Consider the following 22,312-nt stretch of genomic DNA (forward strand, 5'->3'; position numbering starts at 1 on the left):
GAGGAATAAAGATTTGAATGACTACATGACAGGCTGAATTTCTAATATTTTTATGGTTAGTTATGGGATGTAATCTTAGGATGATACCTTTGGTGGCAGCAGAATATAATTGATCCTCTCTTTTCAGTTTTTCTAAATTAAGCAAGCTGACCAACACAAACCATTGAATCTTACTTGCCTGTCAGGATATTCTTTTATAGGTATGTGTTACACAACAAAAAAAACATTGTACTGTTGGAGAGTTTTAAGTTTTTTTTTTTCCTGCAACACAGATCTTGCATAAACTTATTTCACTGAGAATTTTAACAAGATCGTGTACAGACTCAGATTCCTAACAGCAGAGTGCACTCTACTACAAGAAAACACAGTGACGACAAACATTTTCTGGCTCTTGTTATGTTCAGAATAATTTCTTTCAAACAAGAGTCCTGTTATGGAAAGTAGCAATATTGGATGCAGAGAGTCGTAAATTATGATTCTTGTTAGATTGCTTTCTGACTAGTGAGCAAATATGTGCATGGCTAAAATAATGCAGGGGAAGGGACAAGCATCCTTGAGGAGCTCCTGAGTCATATAGAAGACCCACAATTGCAGCAGAGGACTTGATCTTGCTGGGTGAGGAAGTTCTTTCCCACCAGGGAGCAGGCACATCGGCTGCACTTGAAGCAGTCGCTGTGCCATTGGTGATCTTCATACAAGATGAACTTGCCTCCTCCAAGAGCTAAAAGGAGAAAGCAACAAGATGAGATGTTGGGATTGCATCAGAGGTGGTATTCAGCAGGTTCTGACCAGTTCTGGAGAACCGGTAGGAGAAATTTTGAGTAGTTCAGAGAACTGGCAAAAACTACCTCTGACTGGAGATTTTACAGTATCCTTCCCCTGCCACACCCACTAAGCCACGCCCATAGAACCGGTAGTAAAAAATTTTGAATCCCATCACTGGATTGCATGCGGCAGATTTTGCTTACACTCTGATAAGCAGAGTTCTTTCTTCTGAAAAATCTGAGTTTAAAATGTGAGAGGAGTGATTTATAGCTAAGACAAATAGTCTAGGTTTTTATTTGTTTTTGTTTTGCTGTTTTGGTCTTCTGGCTTGCAAACATATGATCTAACCCTGAATTACTATGTTCTCAAGCACCTGGTTATTTCATTTTTTTTTTCTCTTGAGGGGCACAGATTCTGAAAAAAGGAATGATTTTTAGGCATTTTGCCACAAACGCCCCACATTCACAGGCAAAAGCTCACTTGCTATCTCAGCAATGCCTCCCATGCACTGACATGATAAATGGCTGAAACTGGTTAAATGAAGCACAGCTAACCACAGCCACTCCCTCCCTCCTCCAATTAAAAACAGTGACATTTTTCTTCTTTCCCCTTTCTTTCTTTTCTGCTCTTCCTTCAGTGAGTAATTCAGTCAAATGTGCTCATCCCTTTCCACTCCAAATTCCAGCCTTTCGCCAATTAAACCTACAATGTTGTGGTGTCAGATACAATGAAAAGATTAAAATTCTGTTTTCTAGTGCCACCACATGTTTCAGATCACTTTCTATCCAATATCGTAATGGTGGGAAATTGTCCACGATGGAAACTTGTGACACTGCTATTTGATCGTATATGCTTTCATGATGTAAGGAATGTAAATGCCAGCTATGCCTAGAACAAATGTATTTGTCCCAGGACTGTCAAAATTGAAGTTGCTTATGTAAGTAAGAAGATTGTGAACAGTCACCAGTAATGGGTTCGGTGCAGGCCACACACTTCTTTGCAAAATGTCCACTGAAGCACTCCAGGCAGAAAGGATGTTCATCTTTGGACATGAATCGGTGTTCTGCAAGTTGCTTCTTACATCCAGTACATAGAAAACATTCCTTATGCCATGGCTGGTCATGGTAAGTCACCCCACCATTGGTGACCACCTAGTACAAGAGAAAATATCATTAGTGTAAAATGATGGATTGACATATGGCTGTACCATATTAAAAAATAATTACTGCCCCTTAATTAAAGTTTTTCAAAAAGAGATAATGAGAGTATTGAGGAAAGCACTACAGCAGTCCTTGTACAATGACCGCCTTGTTTGGAATCCATTTGTAGTTACAAACAGAATGAAAATGTAACTTTGCAACATTTCTTGCATGTATGATTTCTCAGGTTTGTAAAGCAAAGAAAAGCTGAAGTAAGCTCATAAGGACAATTGTGGTTTCACTTAGCAACTGCTCTGCTTAATAACTAAGTTGCCAGTTGTTCACAACTGCTAATTGGGGTTGCTAAATAAGGACTATCTGTATCACAGTGTCTGAAGAACTAAGCATTTTTAAAATTAATATCTTTCTTTTCCTTCACTTTAGGGCAGTGCTGAGGAAGCAACGATGCTCCCCAGGTGTTGATAAATTATACTGTAGCAGCTTCAACCAGTAATAGGACATTGTGAGAGATGCTACCACTATTATCACTTTATTATTACTTTTATTGTCAGAGTACAACATGTGTACAATGAGATTGCCTGAGCCTCCCTTCATGCACCCCCCAAGACAACTCACAGTGAGGACAGAGGTCCCTAACCCAGTCCCAATGTTATTACACTATGTGACCTTGTTGCACAATGTGCCGGCCCCACAAGTCTATCATACTATGTTGACATGAAGTTATTTTCTATTCAGAAGTCTGACAGCCCATGGGTAGCAGCAGTTCAACAAGATCATGGGAGTCTCAGGTTCCCTTTTACTGCTTTAGTGAGATGGATACTTCATCATGAGGAATATCCTATGACTTTTATAGTGCTGTTAGTAGATTTGGATGCTGAAGCCCATGCTATTTTAGCTCATAACTAATTATTTGAAAACATTTGGAACACATCTCAAGAGGCATGAGAACCCAACATACAAATCAAAATAATAGTAAGAATTTGGAACTTCTGCATAAAGCAACAATCTCTTTTAGTTACGTAGTTGCTGATAATGTAATCCACACCTGTGTTTTCTTATTAAAAGGACTTAGGAGGAAGTCTTGATAGACAAAGCAATGATGGGAGGATCAACTCATTAGCTATGGCTATTTTTTACAAGAATGGGCCAATTCATTGTGGGACAACTTGCTACGGCCAATCTGCTGCAGAACAACTTGCCATGGCCAACTGGCTGCAGGACAACTTGGAGCAGGAGAGCTTTCTATATTCCCAGGCATTTCAGTTCATATCATGCCAAGACTTGCATTATTTGTCAAGTTCAAATGGTGGTTTTCATTCATTTTATTTGATTTTATTGTGTGAGGTTGTATTCAGATTATCTCTTTGGGTTTCTTTCACTGTAAATCACTTATGGAAGAACATTTATTAAACAAACATAAATATATTTTTAAAATGTGTGCTTCTATATATATATGTATATGTATACGTATATGTATATATGTATATGGCATTCAGCTTTGTTGGGGTATTTTCCCACGTCATTGTAGTTGTGCTTTTAAAGTTGTAGCAACATTTCGGCAGAATCTCATCTGCCATCATCTCATCATCATCATCATCATCTATACAGAAGCCTGATGATGGCAGATGAGATTCTGCCAAAACGTTGCTACAACTTTAAAAGCACAACTACAATGACGTGGGAAAATACCCGAACAAAGCTGAATGCCATACATGTAAGTACCCGCGAAAACTTAAGAAAACATAAGAAAACATATATGTGTGTGTGTGTGTGTGTGTGTGTATGTTCTTATTTTCATTTCCCACACTACCTTTTTGCAGGAGTAGCAATACTGTGCAAATTGCTTCTCATAACAGGGTACACAGTAATTGTCATCATCCTTGGTAATCAAAGGTTTCATTCCTAGTGGTTGCCGGCAATACCGGCAAACAAAGCAAGCTTCGTGCCAACAATTGCCTTTAAATTCCATTTTACGAGAACCTGCAAATTGAATTGTAATCCCAGTTACTTTCCTGGCAAACAGCTCTTACTTTTTTTCAAAATGCACTGAAACAAAGATGCAGTACAGGTAGTCCTCAACTTATGACCACAATAGTTCCCAGCCTGGTATTTTAACTACACCACTCGAGTTTCCAAAGCACCACTATGGTGGTACTTTTTTGCAATTATAATTGTGTGGACACGTGGTCAAATTAATGCTGAGATTTATATGCTGCCAATTTAGACAGAATCATGGCAGCTAACAACACATCCATAGTAAAACAAAAATACAGTAATGACAATTGAAATGTCCCTGGTAGCAATTAAAACTTCCAAATTAATGATAATTTGAAATGTCCATACGATTAGCCCTATTAACACTGTGTGCTAGGGCCATGCACCAGTGACTAATGTCACAATAACAAAATAGATAGTATTTTAAATATATATTTTATCATCAGATAATTGGAACTTTTTTTTGCAGTATCATTGCCTCAAGGAATTGAAAAATCATTGTTTGAAATTGCTATGTGAGGAAAGCAGAGGAAGACAATTAGAGAAAGATAATTAGAATAGTTTTCTTATACATGGAATAATTTGAATATAAGCATAGTGAAATAATGTGTTCCTAACCAGTGAATGAATTAAGTACCTTTTTAGCATTGCAAATTGAGCCAGTACAGAATGACTTCATTTTAACTTCAGTACTGTATTACCTGTTTACTATTACCTGTGGCAATACACATTTCCGTGAGTTCTTCTTCATTTTAATCATTTAATGAGAGGAAGAACTGTTGCAGATATGCTAGGAACTGAGAACAGCCTCTATGTTTTATATATCAGTATTCCTAATCTAAATCAACATAAGAAAAGTTAATAATGTGCTTATCACTGACCTGACGGATGGCTGGAACTAGTTAATTGAAGCATGAAGGAGATAAAGCAAAATAATAAAATTCAGCCAAAGAACAACAGTGAATAGATTTAGAGTGTTGTTACAGAAGATGAATTTGCAGATGCTATGCTAGATGGAATTGTGAGCCTACGCAAGCATCTCAATGAGAAAAGTGCAACTATGAAATACAATTATAAATATCAAAAAGCAGGATTTCATCGAGCTGAAGGTCCATTTGCCTTTCCTCTCTTAGTAATCAGAAGTTTCCACTCAAGACTATTCTTGACCAGCAAGTTTTTGATAAGGGTTGTTATAAGAGGGTTTTGTTCTTTTTTTTTTTTTTACAATTACTGGGTTCTTATCTCTGATTCTTTGGGAATCTATTGCTTGAAATAGAGTCAAAGTGAGCAAAATTGCCTTTTCTTTATGGACAGAAAGAATGGATTGTAACCAGGGGTGGGATTCAAATTTTTTAACAACCAGTTCTGTGGGCATGGCTTAGTTGGTGGGCGTGGCTTGGTGGTCATGTTATTGGCTGGTGTAGTCAACTCAATATCAGTCACATCGAGGCATGCATCTCCTCGCCTGGCCTATGGGGATGCTGCAACAGTCATAAGTGTGAAAAATGGTAATAAGTCACTTTTTCCAGTGCCATTGTAACTTTAAATGGTCACTCCACACAAGCAAAGTACCAGCAAAGGAGGGGAAAAAAACTCCAGAGAAGTTCCTGAGACAGGAAGTCTAGTCTTGCCAAGAATGTAATAAGGGTTAACGGAGAGTCAGTTTCTGTAAGCAACACCAGAATGTTTCCTTCCTGCCTTCCTTACAGGATTAGGCCAGTAATTTCTTCTAACAACCAGTTCTCTGATCTGCTTAGAATGTTAACAGCCGGTTCTAGCGAATAGGTGCGAACTGGTAGAATCCCACCCCTGATTGTAACCATTTGGATTAAACACACACACACACACACACACACACACACACACCAAGATTTCAGCAAGTACTGTTTAGTCTTCCAGAATTCTTTTTATAAGGAAAGGACATCCCATTGACATCAATGGGACAACTCAACTCTAAAATGTAGTTAGTGTGTGAATGTATGTACAGTATATATGCACAGTACATGTGTATATACAGTACATGTGTACATACAGGCTTAAGAATGTGAGAGGGCATTGCAAGAAAGAAACAGTGATACCAGTGGAAAAGAAGACTGGGGAGCATTTACGTGCATGAAGAATAATTTTAATTACAGTTCTATAGGAAGAAAAGGTACTACAAAATTTGATGATTCTGATGTAGTGGAGACTGTATCAGCAGTGTCACATTTTACAGAGGCACCATCAGTCATTTCCCATTATAGTTACCAGTCCCAAATGCTTGAAAGATGAAGAATTATTAATAGGTCATGGGATGGAAAAGAAATAGCTGATATTTAGAGCAGCATATGGTCTGTGCAGGGCACATATAGTGAAGCATTCACCTGAAAAGGTCCTTGGAAGAAACCTCCCCCCATCTGATTCCCCCCCCATACCAATTTCCATGAATCAATGCCTCCAGGTCATCCCCACCCTTTTCATTTATTTATCCCCATTAAGGAATGCCCATCTCCAGCTTCCTGTTATCTTACCAGGCATAATAGTCCTCTTGCAGTGAAAGCACTTAGATGAATATTCATTAGAATAGCAAGTTGTACACAGCAGGCGCTCGTCTTTAGCTGCAAAGGGCTTCTCAACCAGGGAGTGATGACATTGGGCACACTTGAAGCACGTTTCATGCCAGTGGCAGCCTTTATAAGCAAGATCCTTGGAGAGAGTGAATTCATGTTAGCAAAAAAAGAAAAAAGCATTGGCTACCCAGATCCCAACTGAAACTATGAGCTGTTGGACTTCACACCAATTGTTCAACAAGGACCTGAAAGAAGATAAATTCCATGCCCTTTACTCCTCTTCCCTTTTTCCTCCTCCTTGTGATATTCTCAAGAAGATTACACTTTTACCACGGTCTGGAAAGAAACCAGCAGTTTACTGTACAGGTAGTCCTTGACTTACAGCCACAACGGAGCCCAAAGTTTCACTTGTTAAGTGAGCTTTGCCCCATTTTCCTTCCTTGCCACAGGTGTTAAGTGAATCACTCCAATTGATAAGTTAGCAACCCGGTTGTTAAGTGGATCTGGCTTCCCTATTGACTTTGCTTGTCAGAAGGTCACAAAAGGGGATCTCATGATCTTGGGACACAGCAATGGTCATAAATATGAACTGGTTGCCAAGCACCTGAATTTTGACCACATAGTCATGGGGATGCTGCAAAGATCGTAACTGTGAAAAATGGTCGTAAGTCATTTTTTTTCATTGCTGTTGTAACTTTGAATGGTGAACTGTTGTAAGTTGAGGACGACCTGTATATCTTGAGGTTTGTTATGATTTTATGTTTTAAATTAGTACTTTCCAGTGGTGGGATTCAATTTTTTTTTTTACTACCGGTTCTGTGGGCATGGCTTGGCGGACATGACTTGATGGGCATGGCAGGGGAAGGATACTGTAAAATCCCCATTCCCTCCCCACTCCTGGGGGAAGGTTACTACAAAATCCCATTCCGTCCCCACCCCACTAATCTGCTTTCCAGCTCCATTCTCCTGTGCAGGGCAACAAAAGAAGACCCAGCCTATCAGCTGGGACTCAAGAGGCAGAGAATAATAGACGGGGGGTGGGGCCAGTTAGCAGTGGTATTTGCCGGTTCTCTGAACTCAGTGGTGAGATGCAATTTTTTTTTTTTTACTACCAGTGCTGTGGTCATGGCAGGGGAAGGATACTGTCAAATCTCCAGTCAGAGGTGGTATTTGTTGGTTCTCCAAACTACTCAAAATTTCTGCTCTTGATTCTCCAGAACTGGTCAGAACCTGCTGAATACCACCTCTGATACTTTCCCTGCAAAGGAGTCATGAAGAACATATGCCTCTGCAGCACAGCTAGAGCAGGACTAAAATATGTACAGTCAGCTGTTAGGCAGAGTGAGGCTTCTGTCTTGAGCAGCAGATGGTTGGTGGCTAAGAGAGGAAGGAAATGGGAGAACAGCCATGATGCAACCATTTAATCTAACCTTCTGTCCTCATTCTGATTCTTTTGTTGTTACACTGCTGAAATAGAGCTGGTCTGGTCAATTTTAATGCAGGAACATGATAAGACCTTTGTCCTTGCTTCAGAAAGTAAAGTGACTTAGTTCATTTGTTTTTTGGGGGAGTGATAATCTGGAAAACACACACATTTTGGGTGGTTCTACCCTATAGATTCCAGTGGAATCTGCAAAATAATAGATATTATCATCTTCAACAGCGTTTGACAAATGTCTATGGAGACTCACAGTCATCTAATCATTGTTCCAAAAGTGCTTTTTGAAGAGGCAACTGGACTTTCTGGTTTTTCTTTGAAGACATTCTTTGAAAATCGAAATGTCTTCAAAGAAAAACCAGAAAGTCCACCTGCCTCTTGAAAAAGCACTTTTGAGATCCTCTGACAAAATTTGTATGAGGAACATTATTTTTTTAAAAAAAAGAAATAGAGAAGATCATGGTAGTTATCCAGGGTAGTTCTGATCCAATTTGGCCACTAAGGATTCACAGTAAATTAAGCAATTGCTTTTAGAAACTGGATCAAAATAGAATATAATTTGTGTTTCAGCTACTTTGCTCCTAATGGGCATGGAGTTTGAAAGGTTTCTTCTCCAAAACGTTCTGGAAATTCTAGGGGTTGAACTTCTGTCCTGCAAAATATCACCTAGATCTCTCTTCCTCGCTGTCTGATTGCACTCGATGGTTTTGCAATTGTGATTCATCATGATTTATTCAATTTAGATACCACCTTTTTACTTAGAGGGCTATCAAGGCAGCTGTTCATGGCTAGTGGCTGTCGCCTATGTGCATAGGGGAGACAAAAGGTAAATGTATGTGTATGTGTGTACACATGTGCATTTATGTTTGGAGAGACTCAGTGAAGTTGTTGAAGATGCCTCCCTTCCTTGCTGATTGCTAATAATTAACTATAGGAAGCACAAAGAAGGAAAGAAGGGAGGGAGGGAGAGAGGGAGGAAGAAAGGAAGGAAGGAATTGTTGAAGAATACTTTGAGGAAAGATGAAATTAAAAAAAAAAACTTCAAATATATGGTTAGTGTATTTAGGCTTGCCCTATTCCTGGAACTGCAAAGTATAAGAGATATATCCAAAAATTAAATTATTGTTTAGCAAATATGGTATTTTTTTTTACCAAAGACATTAATCTTTCTCCCTTTCTCTTGCTTAGATATCATGCTCAGGTTGATGATGTTATAAACATAAAAATGATGAATGTCATTTTATTTTCTAATGAAACTCCCTTTAAATCTCTGCAGTTAAATGGAAACCATTGGCAATACAGAGGAAAAGAAGTCATTTTTCACTAGCTATTTGTCAATGGAATTTATTTTAAAGGTTTGGTTGATCTTATCAATTGAATGAAACCATGCATAGAAAAGAAAATCAATGTCATTATCACTATGGAATAAATTGTGAAAATAAAACTATTTTTTTTTAAAAAAGGGATACTAAGGGAGCTAAAATGTTGCACTGAAATTAATACAACTATTTAATATATTTCTAAAGCTTCTGCAGTCAGATGATGGATGAAACCAATCCTATCTGATCTGTAGGGAATCTACAAACCATTAAAATTCTCAATATCTCTCTAGAAGCTTAATCACATACTTGCCTTTGAGTCTTTATGAAATCTATAGATCTTAATCTATGTTTGCGTATACAGTAGAAGTAATCTTTGCTTTTCTTTTAATTGAATTGTATAGTATTGTGTCAATGGATTATATATACTGAATATAAAAACATCTTTATCAGATCACAATGAGGTCCTATCTCTGTGCCAGCAATATTAGATATAAATCTTTATTTTAAATTTTTATAATGGACACTGCTAGACTATCAGCAGCAGATGGTCTTCCGGACAGGGGTATGGACTCCATTTTTCATTATTCTCACTATGGGCCCCACTGGTTGGGGTTCACAAGAGTTCAAGCATACCAGACAAGTGGTATAGTACCTAGGGAATAAAAAGGTGAAATTTGCAGCTATCCAAATTCAACTTAATTTTGAGTAAGCAGACTTGTGCAGTCAGGGAACATTTTATGAATATCAAGAAAGTGCTGATATTCTGTACTCTGCCATAAAGATCCTGTCTATTCAAAATGTAGTGTTTTTTTGTGATGTAGCCAATCAGAAGACACATTCCCCCAGAGACAAATGGTGAAATTGTTATCTGCAGGCTCCTGTCCTCTTCCAGGATTGTCCCTATCACTTCTGCTTAGCTTTCTGTTGCTTTGTTGACAGATCGAATGCTCCCAAAGAAAACATCCCATCCATATTTATTGTTTATTTGTATTAACATCTATGTGTTATTCTGTGGTCCAGAGATACATTTGGAAGTAAAGCTGATATTAGAAGCATGACTTCCTAATAATTACCAGGTTGCTAGGAATTTGTGGATGGTAAATTTACCAAGTGCTAAGGTAGATATCTAAGGTCACACTAATAGCAGATTGTCAACTTGTAGGTAATTTCATTTAGTACATCCATATCAGATAGTACCAGTGGTGGGATTCAATTTTTTTACTACTGGTTCTGTGGGTGTGGCTTGGTGGGTGTGGCAGGGGAAGGATACTGTAAAATCCCCATTCCCTCCCCACCCTACTAATCTGCTTTCCAGATCCTTTCTCCTGTGCAGGGCGGCAAAAGAAGAACCCTCCCGATCAGCTGGGACTCAGGAGGCAGACTATAGATGGGGGTGGGGCCAGTCAGAGGTGGTATTTGCCGGCTCTCTGAACTACTCAAAATTTCCACTACTGGTCCTCCGGAACTGGTCAGAACCTGCTGAATAGCACGTCTGGATAGTACAGAAAAAACGATTTCATGCTACAATGCTAAATATTCATTATCCAAATTAAATCAAATATTTCTAAAGTTTTAAATAAGTGATAACACCCTTCTGCTTCCTACTGACTTAAAACATGCTGAAAACAAACCCATGAAGCTGGGATATTCCACTGAGGAAATCTCAGCCAGATCAGTTTCCATAGATGCATTAACATAAGAGTAGCATTAGGAAGAATATCCTAATTATTATAGAAGATAAGATTCACATCACAAATAATAATTACATAGCTGAGCCTCTGGGCAATGTTTTTTTCCATTTTCCTGTTGGAGTATAGATGGTCATGAAACCAACTAGTGCTTACCTTGGAGTCACATTCAATGGCTTTATGACATTTTTCACAAAGGTTAGCAAAAAGGCTGTCATAGCATTTCACACAGAAAACATTTTCTTCTTTCATGATGTATCGTTTGCCACAAAGTGAATCCTTGCAGCGAAAGCAGTTTGACTGACCAGTGGCCATTTTTAATCCTTTTGAGGCTGCTGCAGATTGAAAGACAAGGCACATGTTGATGAAATAATATGGCTGCAAGATCAAGATTCCCAATTTTGGAAGTTCTGCCCAGTCACAATGATTCAAAACAAACAAACAAACAAACAAACCCCAAGTTCTAATACAGAGGAAGGGAACAATTTTAAATCTTCATTATTCTCATTGATGATTTTGACAGATTTAGTCTGTCTTTTTCAATCCCCCCTCCCCCCTGCTATCCTTTAAAATATAAAAATTAAACAACTTGTCAGTTTTTTAACATTAAGCAGAGGATTCTTTATGGGTGCTAAATGATCTTCAATAGGACCAACCAAGATCAATAGAAAACTGATTGGCAGATTGGTATTTGGAGAAGTAGCATGAGGCATCAGCGCCCCCCTTTATATATATTTTTCAGAAATGCGTTTCTAGAAAGATGCATTATCAGTCCATTGCAAATCTTCCTTAACCCAACACTCCCACACATACATATTTTTGGCCTGTTCAAATTGAGAAAAACAAATTTTAGATAAACATTCAAACTTTACAAAACAACAGAATCTTCAGAGGTTTGCAGGCAAGCTATTTTAGCCTCATTATTTGCCCATTGGACCATAAGAACTTTGCTAAAATTAGGGCACGGTTCCTGAGAATGAAGAAGTAAACAGGATCCAAAAGAATTCCCAGTGAAGCTGATCACAAGCACATCTGCTGGATTCATTGAATTCTATTATAATATCACTGTGCAATTCCCACCCATAGCATAGGGTCTATGATGGGCTTGAAGAAGAACTATCTGGAAAACAAAACAAGAAACTCCTTTCATATCTTTAGCATAGGTATGTAAACTGGTTCAAAGGGATGTGCTCTGGAATAGGTCTTAGAAGAAAACCAAATGAAAACCTTCATTCCTTCTTTGTAGTCTTCTACTGATACTTCTTTATTTCTATATTTTTCTCCATGCATTAAATCATGGGTCACATTCTAGTGCTGGTTAGATATTGTCTGAACTCACTTTTTTTGAAGTGCTACTTTATTTCAGTTTTAATAATTTTACCCAGCAATTTTTAACATGGTGTATGACAGTATATAACTCTTCTCATTTTGTGAGCTTCCACTTCTTTTGCAACGGCCTATTGCAGTGGTGGCTAACCTTTTTGGGCTCCCGTATCAAAAATTGTGCTCGCTTGCGCTGGCATCGCCCAGAAGGCAATGTGCATGGCCCCCCATGCCCCCTGTGCATGTGCTGTCCAATCTCATCTTAAAAACCTCCAGTTTTGGAGCACCCACCACTTCTGCAAGCAAGCCATTCCACTGGTCAATTGTTCTAACTGATACTTTTTGGGATGGGGGTACATCTGGCATGGTGTTTGCCATCTGCTTGAGAGAAAAAAAAATCTGCTTTAAATTTGATTCTCCCTGCCTGAAGTTCTGTGCTGAACTAGACTGGGAACAGGATTCAAACAACAGATATTATTGTCTAAATATATAAGTACATCCATGAGAGTTATTACTAATGCAGATTTCTCTGGTAAAAATGAACTGGGGATGGAGAGCTGAGTTTTTAATTCTATTCCTGGAGGATTTGTGGTATGACAGCGTGGGGGAGTAGAAGAGTATGACAAGGATGGAATGCTATCTCGGGCCCAAAATAGCAATAGCTTTATTTGGCATAAGCAGTGGAAAATTTCTTACCCAGTGCATTCAAAATCATTGCATTTAAGTGCTTTGCTGCATCTCCAATTGTGTCACAACTCTCCACTCTTCAAAATGTCAGAGAACACAATCCATTAAAACAAGCCACAGCGTAAACATTTGTGAAAGCCTCATATTTTCACAAATATTTTCTGCTTATTTGAGATCAAATAAGTGAGAAGAGCACCACAAATCCCAAGAACAAAGATAACTGTTGCAGTAGAAACCTTTCCAACGCTGAAATCCAATTTGTGGGGGTGGTCAGCAACTCTGGTGGAACAATTAAAGCAGGAATATTGAACTCCTATGTGAAATTTGTTTATAATAAACAAACATAAATAGGCATTGCTACCTACATTATGCTTTGCAAAGAAGTATTACAGCCTACAGAGAGAGAGTTATTTAAAGAGTACTGATTTCAACAGCTTTATTTCCAGAAATGTACTGTATGCATAGATTACAGTGGCTTGTTTTATAAATATTTAAAAGAGAACATTGGGTAGAAAATGGATCACTTACCAACTATTTTTTAATTCATCTACTGGCTATCAGAACTGTTAAAATATTCTAAATGAAAAAAAAAAGTTTGCTCTAACACATCACTCTGGTTATGAACTAAGAGTGCATAGCTCGAATCATTTAGCACAGATTTCTTGCCAGTTAATCATTTAAACAGTATCAACTTTGTCCTCTACACATTTAAAGCATGCAGAGCGAATGACAGGATAATAAACCATGCAGAAATACCCAGATTCAATGAGCAGGGTTCACATATCACTCTTAATGTATTGGTTTTGGCTTAGAATATTAGGTGAAGCCACCCCCTGTGTAGTGGTGGGTTTCAAAAATTTTTCCCACTGGTTTGGTGTGAACGTGCGCTTTGTGCGTGCACAGCATTTGTAACTCGCCTTCTGCTGCAAACTCTGTGTATAAAACAGCAGATGAGGAGCAATCCGCTCTGCTGCGTGAAGCAGCTGAGCTTGAAAACCAGGAAATATAGGTAAGAATAGAGCCGGGGAAGGTGGGTGGGCCCAGCAGCTGATCATTGGAGCGAACAGGTTCACTCATAGATGATCTTTGGAGCTACTGGTTTGGCCAAACTGGGCTGAACCGGTAGAAAACCACCACTGCCCCTGTAGTTGGTAAGTCATGATTTATGCCTGAGCATAATGTATGAACCCAACAAATGAGGTCCTAGTGAACATGGAACTATATTAACAATATAGACTTACAAAAATTAGGGATCCTAGCTAGACAAAGGAGGATCATAGTTCGTACTCAACCTGTGAACCAAAAGTTGGCTAAAAAAGTCTTTCATTTGATTCCTGTTCTTTCTGAGGAATTCTGTAAACGAAAAAGCAAAGGAGCAAGGTATGTTCTTTCAGTCTCAATCCTTCCATCTGCTGTTTGAGACTTAGAAGCATTGATTTATCATAACTGATAAGGATTACAGTTAGATAACCCTGTGATGTAGTTTGAACACTTAAAAGCTATACGGATGCTAACTATGAAGCATTTTCTATTTTCTATTAATTGATAGTGCCAGGTGTTCCATTGAAGGTGACTAAATCAGAGTTCTTTTTCCAAATGTAATATTGGTTTTGCAGAAAATAACCTTTCTTTTTGTTGCATCTTTATCAGATCCACAGTTAATAGGAGTGATGGCTCAGTGGTTAAAGACATTGAGTTTGTCAGTTGGAAAGCTGACAGGTTGGGTTTGAGACCTGACTACCACATGATGGGATGTGCTCCTATTCTTGCCCCAGCTCCTGCCCACCTAGAAGTTCGAAAGCATGCAAATACAAGTAGATAAATAGGTACCACTTTGGTGGGAAGGCAGCAGCATTCCTTGCACTTGGCATATAGTCATGCTGGCTACATGACTAAGGAAATGTCTTGGACAAAGCTGGCTCCTTCTGCTAAGAAATGGAAATGAACACCGCCCTCTAATGACTGGACAGGGGAAACCTTTGTCTTTACCTTTATCCACTAGGTATCATGAGCTGAATGACAACTACTATCTGTTAGATGTGCTTATTCTGTTTGGTTAGCTTTGTTATAACTAACATAATCCCTTAAACATACACTGGGTTTTTTCCAGACATGGATATGAATATATTCCTCATTTGAACTTTATTATACCATTTTCCTAGTCCTAAAATTTTGTCAATCTCCTTCCTGAAATTGGAAAAGACAAGTTGGCATTGGTGTGCCTAGAGTTCTTTAATGTATATAAAGATATCAATATCAATTGAAAAGAGGCCTCTTTGAAATGTTTTGATCTTGACTCTGTATTAAAAGCAGCAAATGCCAGGTAAAACAAGGCAGAAATGACGAAAAAATGAAAAGGTGGGTGACTTAATCCAGGTTTGTTCATGGGTGCAAAACAACCCATCTGAGTGATTTAACTCCTGTTTCTTCTGTCGTCTGAAGATAAATATGAGAATGCACTACTTTGTTGAAGAGAAATTTTTTCTGCTGCATTGATTCTAACTTTCAGAAGAACATGCTGACTTTAATTTTACTAGAAGTTAAATTTTGTGTTTGAATACATTAGATAAAAAGACAGAGAACTGCTGCTACCAACATTGCTGGACTAAAAGATTAAGCCCTATTTTCTTTGGGTCTTCAGTGTGCAGATTTATTAACTGGGTGACTGCATTCATGTAGAACCAGTGTTCACATATTAAACCTACATCAGAGTACAGTTTGTCCATGACTTGCAACCATTCATTTAGTGACCAAAGTTACAATGGTAAGTGGGAAAAAAGTGACTTATGATTGGTTCTTGTATTTGCGACTGTTACAGCGCCCCCACAATCATGTGATAAAAATTTTGGCGCTTGGCAACCAGCATGTAGCTACAATGGTTGCAACCTTCCCAAGCAAAGTCAATGGGAAAATCTGGATTTGCTTAATGGCTTCATGATTCACTTAACAACTGTGAAAAAAAGTTGTAAAGTTGGACATGACTCACCTAATAGTTGCTTTGCTTAGCAATACAAATTCTTGTCTCAACTGTGTTTGTAAGTTGAGGGCTACTTTTCACACTTTTTTGTTTCTGCTGTAAAAAGTTACATTTTAACATTATGTTTACTATGAAATAGTATAAAATATAAATGTGCCCACAGCTATCATCTTGATGCCTGTCATACTTCCTGCCACAACTGATTTGAAATTAAATTAAAGGACAGATACAAAATGTAGAATCAAAGATCAATTTTACTCAAACCATTCTGGCCTCCACACAGAATTACTTGGACTATATAAGTGGCTGATGACCTCATGTAGAATACGCCCATTTCTCAGACAGACAGAAAGGTGGCAGGAACAGCATCCCATAGAGCTAGAAAGAAGTTTGTATTCTGATCAATGAAGGTACATTTAAAATATGTAATTAAGTGATTTTTTTTCTCATCACAGAAAAACTTTGAGAAACATCTATGTCAGTACTGATCAAAACCTTTTTCAGTCACACCGTTATGCTGCCAATAATTTTGCTTCTATAGATTAGACCAGGAGTCTGCAACCTGTGGCTCTGGAGCCACATGTGGCTCTTTCGGCCCCTTGCTGCGGCTCCCTGTTGGCTGATCCCACCAATGGCTGGCCCCTCCCCGCCCCTCTTTGTCTGGCCTGAGAAGGTAAGGGTGATGACGGAAGATGGAGACTCGCTCCATATTCCAGAGCAGGAGGTGACTGGGTGGGAGTGAGTGATGTTGTGTTGGCCACGTCAGTCACACCAGTTGTTAAATTATTGGCTTCCGGTGTTTTCTTTTCTGTGGAAAATGGATGTTTAAGATTGCAGACCCCTGGATTAGACTATCATAAAGTGACTTGCATGGAAATAGAATGAAATGAAATAACAGACAATATGATGTGATGGGGAAAAAACCCCAATGCCTGATACAGAACTATAAACCACAATAATTGAGATCTCAAAAACAGTTTTTTATGGTATTTTAACAAAACTGGATCTCTGTGCTCCTAGCCACTCAGACCAGAATGAGCCCAGAGTAAGGAGAAGATTATAAAGGAGAAAAAAAGTTATCTTTTATGAATAATCGATTAAATTCATATAGGGCAAGAAAACCTCCTAACTTTATGTCAACAGAGAAATTATCAACCAAATTCAGACTTTGAAGCTAGTGCTGCATTCTTGCTTTCACTCCACTCTACATTCCTTTAATATTGCTTTAAAATGATTTACATACTACCCCAGGGGTGTCAGACTCACAGCCCACAGGCCAGATGAGTCATGCACTGGCTATGCCAACTTGTTTTAGTGAAGGAGGAAAAAAATCATGATATGTCAGGTGATGACATGACTGCAATTTTGACACCATTGCATTACCCTGTGCCTGGCATTTTTGCATAGATTCTAGCTTCCGCTCCCTTCTGCAGTATCTTATGAAATTAAACTACAATATTAAAGAGTACTTTTTAAATCATCCTTGGTTTTTAGCTTGTTGTGTTTTCTATTGCTAGCACAGAAATATGATTTTAAAGAGAAAAATCCATTCATAACTAAGAAAACCATGTTATCTGCCTTTGCAGATATTTTTTCAGCTTTCACACACCACAGCGACAACAGACTTTGAGACAAATTATTTCTATCCATATTGAGAAAAATATTTTAAATGTCAAGGGTTTGTAATATCAATAAAAAAAATTAGAACAAACATCACATGAGAACAAGTGACATGTCAGAATTTTTTCCCCTCATAGCAATATATTAACATCTAGGTTTAGGTTTCCTAATTTTATCCCTTCTTTTTTGCGGAGGGTAGAAGGGTAAAAACACCAATCCACCTGACTCTTAGTTCTGAGAAAATTCCATTTAGGCATGAAGTTTGTTGATTCAATACTTTAAAAATATTTATGGTAACCTTTGTTTGATCTTGAATCCTTTTAAAATTCTCTAAGTGATGTCAGATTACCCAGGAATTTATTTTAAAATAGTACCACATTAATCTGTTTCAGCTAACATGACAGCATCCTGGATATAAGCTTGGTTTTAAATTTGTATGCAAAAATGTGCTTCATTAGAACACCAGATTTGTTCCACAAGTCAAGCAAATATAACATGATCCATACCTAAAATGGAAGACTTAGGTTCTTCCAATTTTTGTATTTTATTTTTATTGTAAATATTTAATTTCTAGTTTTACTAATCACAAGTTACTGCCTTTGGCTATCCTATTTATTTTTCATTTTTCTTTTAACATAAGAAAAACAAACTATAAGGAGTGATGGGAATATGCAGTAGACTGAAAAGTCCTGAATTTGAAGCAGAGGGATTACATCCTAAAAGGCACATCCTGATAGCTCTCTGGAGGACTTTCAAGTTTGACAGAAGTAAAAAATAAATTTAAAAAGTTTTTTCAAAATGATGGGGATATGGGGGAAGGACTTATAAAGGTGCTTCCTTTCTTTTTCCCCAAAGAATTTCAGGAGCACTAATTACAGTGATGGGATTCATTTTTTTTTACTACCGTTTCTGTGGGCATGGCTTGGTGGGCATGGCAAGGGAAGGATACTGTAAAATCTCCAGTATTTGTCAGTTGTCCAAACTACTCAAAATTTCCGCTACCGGTTCTCCAGAACTGGTCAGAACTTGCCAAATCCCACCTCTGACTAAGTATGCTACTCATAATTGAACTACTTCTTGGGAATCCCTTCTACAAAATGGTCCTGCTGTGCAGAAGTTGAATAGCAAGGAGGGACTAGGAGCAGGAAATACAGGTAGTCCTCAACGTAAAACCACAATTGATCCCCAAATTTCTGTTGCTAAGCAAGACATTTGTTAAGTGAGTTTTCCCCCATTTTACAACCTTTCTTGTCACAATGGAGAAATCACTGCAGTTGTTAAGTTAGTCACACAATGAATCTAGATTCCCTATTGATATTACTTGTCACACGTTTGCAAAATGGGGATCACGTAACCTTGGCACACTGCAACCATCATAAATATCAGTCAATTGTCAAGAGCCTGAATTTTGATCACATGACCCTGGGGATGCCAATAGCCATAAGTGTAAAAAACAGTCCTAATGTCAGGGTTCTAACAAATCCACCCTCGTTCAAAACAAAAGTCTCTAGCTGCATCTCAGGGAAAAGTAAATTGGTTTATTAGAATTTGCCATGTTGGCGTGTGGCTGGGTGCAGCCAATACTAAATTACATCATACATTTCCCCCTTGACCCTAGTCTTTCCCCCACCCCCTGGATTTGACTTCTCCAATGGGACACTTCCATCTCCAAGAGTCATCCATCATGCTCTCCAATAACCTTCTTATGCTCCGACAACCTTGGGCTGCCGAGGTGATTATCTAGGCATTTCAAGAATGCCTTGTTTTCCCCCACTCCCTTTTTTCTGGCAGTTAAAAAGACCAAAGGAGTATCTTTTTAGTTGACACTTAAGTGGCTTTTTCAGTGCCGTTGTGACTTCAAACGGTCACTAGATAAATTGTTGTAAGTCAAGGACTACTTGTACTGCTGATTCTACCATTTGTGATGAAGTAGCCACTTACAGTTCCAAACTCCAGTGCTTACTTGAACTTCAGTGCTTATTTGAACTCAAAAAGAGCCCTGTTGTGATTCTAATTAGAAAAAATGAAGGTGGTAGTTTTAGCACAACAATGCAGTGCCACAAATGTACGGTATGGATGCAACCAGAATAATTACAGAATAGAAAACAGAAGGCGTCTGCTGATGTCCAGGTAATTATTTTTTGTCCTAACTGGTTCTTTTCGAGGCATTTTTAAATTTTAAATATTAACCTGTCTCTAATGTATGCAGTTTCTGAAGGTTGAAACATGGATTCTTTCTATTTTTAAAAAAGTTTGAAACTATTACATACGACTGACATAATTATTGACCATAACATAATTTTTAAAATGATTTAAGTAATCTGATCCAAAGGCCAATGAAAATAACTATCTTTCTGAAGCTAAGGAGGTTTGCATGCTGTGAAATTCTACATACTATTTCAAGCTTAGGCAGTAGATGCATAGATGTTGCTATGTCAAGAAGGGGGGCTTGCAACAAAGTGGAAAAAAATATTTTGTTTGACTAATTTGAAATAGATCCCTATTTCTGCTTCCGTTTGCTGCATGATGCAGAAGCAGATTCCTATATTGGGAATGGACGTGGTTAATTGTTAACAGTTGGAATCAGATGTGAGAAATGCAAGTTGGTATCTTTGCTCCTCCCTAAGCAACATGCTGAAGAACAAACCATGAGAACTTCTTGTGGTGCGATTACAGTCCATCAGGAAGTGGTTAGATTGATGGATTTGTTTATTTGGTAAATTTATAGACCCACCTACTACATAGATGCCACTCTGACTGGATTTCAGGGAGTGGTGGACCTGTTCTGTGGCTCCTTGGAACTTGTGAAATTCCCAGGCACAGAAGATACCTATGGTCCAATTTAAGAATTCATCTTTGAAGACACTTCATTAAAGTAGTATTTATTTGCTTAATCAGAAACTTTTAGAGGAACGTAGTGATGATCAGCTCTTCTAAGATACCCATATATTTCTTACTGTGAGAACAAGGTGCTTTGTAAAATATAATAATCTGCTTATTCTTTTTTCCTCATAAATAAATAATATCCCTCTCCTATACCTGCCTGGAGCATTGCTCACCCTTTTATAGCCCTTATTTTACTTTATCTTTGCATATATGCCGTTTACTCCATCATACTGTAAGAATTATCTTATTTAGCAATGTGTCACACAAGGATGGTAGATTCCTTTTGGTAGCAGTAAATTATTTGTTAAGGATTTATTTATTTATTTAATGTATCAAGGGACTTACACACTTGTTAAAATGTATTTATAACTGCACGGAATATTGTTTTTATTGTAACAGTTGGTCAAAGACCATCCTAAAGATATTTATCCCTAAATAAGCACATACATAACAGAATATGCCTTCTAACTGCTGATTAACACAAAATTTAACACACCATCAACATATAATTTGCGGTATTATTCCTTATTCAATTTTCAGATATGGTCTCCTTCCATAGTTTTTCTCAGAACAAATAAAACTTTTGAAGCAACTAAGATTAATTAGTCCTTCCAGTGCATAATACGAATACTCCTTTAAAAGTACACTTTTTTGATATGTTTTTCCACTATCCACATAATGAATATTAATTGACACATTTTGTCAATAGGATTACAGGAATAAAAGGAACCAAAGTTATACATTGTATTTCATAATGACAGCTATGGGAGGAGATCCTTAGTATAGATTTGATTAATATTTTGAAATCATGACAGGCAAAAATAGATTAGAAAAGAAAAAAAAACTTGTCACAATACTCACCTTTTTTTTAACAGTTGCTTCTTGTCATCTTTGGACCCGAGAACGAAAAGAAATCTTGAAGAAACAAGCCCCAACTGCCAGCCCTGTTTTTCTTCTTCAAGATTCTTTTGGTTTTGGAAAAAGCAGCCAAGAAAGTCACTGTTTCCTTTAGATCTCAAACAGCTGACTCCCTTCCTATTTGTCATTACACACAGCTTGCAAATTGGAGTGCAAATGCATGTAGGAGGGTCTTAAACAGGCTTATTCTTCAGAAGCAGAGAGGAGACATTTCAAAGATCTGGGCTTTTGAGAAACCACAACTGTCAAAAAATAAGTTGTCCTGTATTTCCCATGGAAAAGAATGGATCATGTGGAACAGTTGTTTACTAAGTCACAGTTGGCTGGTTCACATATGGTACTGAATTAAGGAAAAACCAAACCAACTACATGGTGGCTTAGTAAAATGTTATGAAGTCAGTCACTGACTTATAAGGTGCCACATTCTATGGGCCATCTTCCAGCATAAATTCCAGCAGTTCTAATAGAAACTGGGTGGCCATTGACTTTTTAGAATACCATGCTCCTTTGGAAGCATTTTGATCAAGGTCACTAAGTGCCATCTCTGTCTGAGTTGGATCCAGCAGCTCAAGTTACAGGTCTGCATTTCAAGCAAGGTGTTTGAAATGTATTGGAGCACAAACCCATTTCTTTTTGCCTTTTAAAAAGATTGTGAAACTACCAGCAGCCTCCACTGCAAACCATAGTGATATCACAGGGTTGCCCTCTTCACACAAATGCTGCAATTAATTACATAATTGCTTCAGGAAGTCTGATGCAAATACGTCACAGCACTTTTGGTGATAACATCATCACGCACAAAGTTTTGCTTTCCTTGGGTTGCCCAACCCATACATACATGTCCTGGCTGCCTTCATATTTTGAAGTAGCTACGTATGCACTCACCAGCACAACATTTGGAAGTTTCTAGAGGCAGCTGTGAGACTTTTCCCAGGGGAAAAGGTTCAGCTGCTTTCATGATTTGGTATCAGTCCTCCTGGGTAA

The 22,312-nt window shown here is 38.0% G+C and overlaps 1 protein-coding gene across 2 annotated transcripts; it reads right to left on the minus strand.

Moving 5' to 3' along the window:
- Positions 1 to 230: 230 nt before the first annotated feature.
- Positions 231 to 21,486, minus strand: FHL5 (four and a half LIM domains 5). 2 transcript variants are annotated; one of them, XM_026726702.2, is made up of 6 exons: positions 21,272 to 21,486; positions 11,074 to 11,252; positions 6,431 to 6,605; positions 3,736 to 3,905; positions 1,730 to 1,916; positions 231 to 721 (listed from the first exon to the last, which is right to left on the minus strand). In XM_026726702.2, the coding sequence occupies exons 2-6, from the start codon at positions 11,230 to 11,232 to the stop codon at positions 570 to 572; spliced, it is 843 nt and encodes a 280-aa protein (XP_026582487.2). In that variant the 5' UTR covers positions 11,233 to 11,252; positions 21,272 to 21,486; the 3' UTR covers positions 231 to 569. The 2 variants fall into 2 exon arrangements, with proteins under 2 accessions (XP_026582487.2, XP_087770087.1); XM_087913961.1 differs by having other exon boundaries at positions 11,074 to 11,249; positions 21,268 to 21,376.
- Positions 21,487 to 22,312: the final 826 nt, after the last annotated feature.

Source organism: Pseudonaja textilis, chromosome 1 (assembly GCF_049901715.1).
Source record: "Pseudonaja textilis isolate UNSWEBS1 chromosome 1, rPseTex1.2, whole genome shotgun sequence".
Taxonomy (NCBI): Eukaryota; Metazoa; Chordata; class Lepidosauria; order Squamata; family Elapidae; genus Pseudonaja; species Pseudonaja textilis.

Excerpts from the sequence above, each read along its gene's own strand:
- FHL5 (XM_026726702.2), bottom strand. The coding sequence starts at position 11,232 with ATGGCCACTGGTCAGTCAAACTGCTTTCGCTGCAAGGATTCACTTTGT. Across the intron at positions 6,606-11,073 it reads CCATTGAATGTGACTCCAAG|GATCTTGCTTATAAAGGCTG; the intron begins GTAAGCACTAGT and ends ACTCTCTCCAAG. Across the intron at positions 1,917-3,735 it reads ATTGCTACTCCTGCAAAAAG|GTGGTCACCAATGGTGGGGT; the intron begins GTAGTGTGGGAA and ends CTCTTGTACTAG.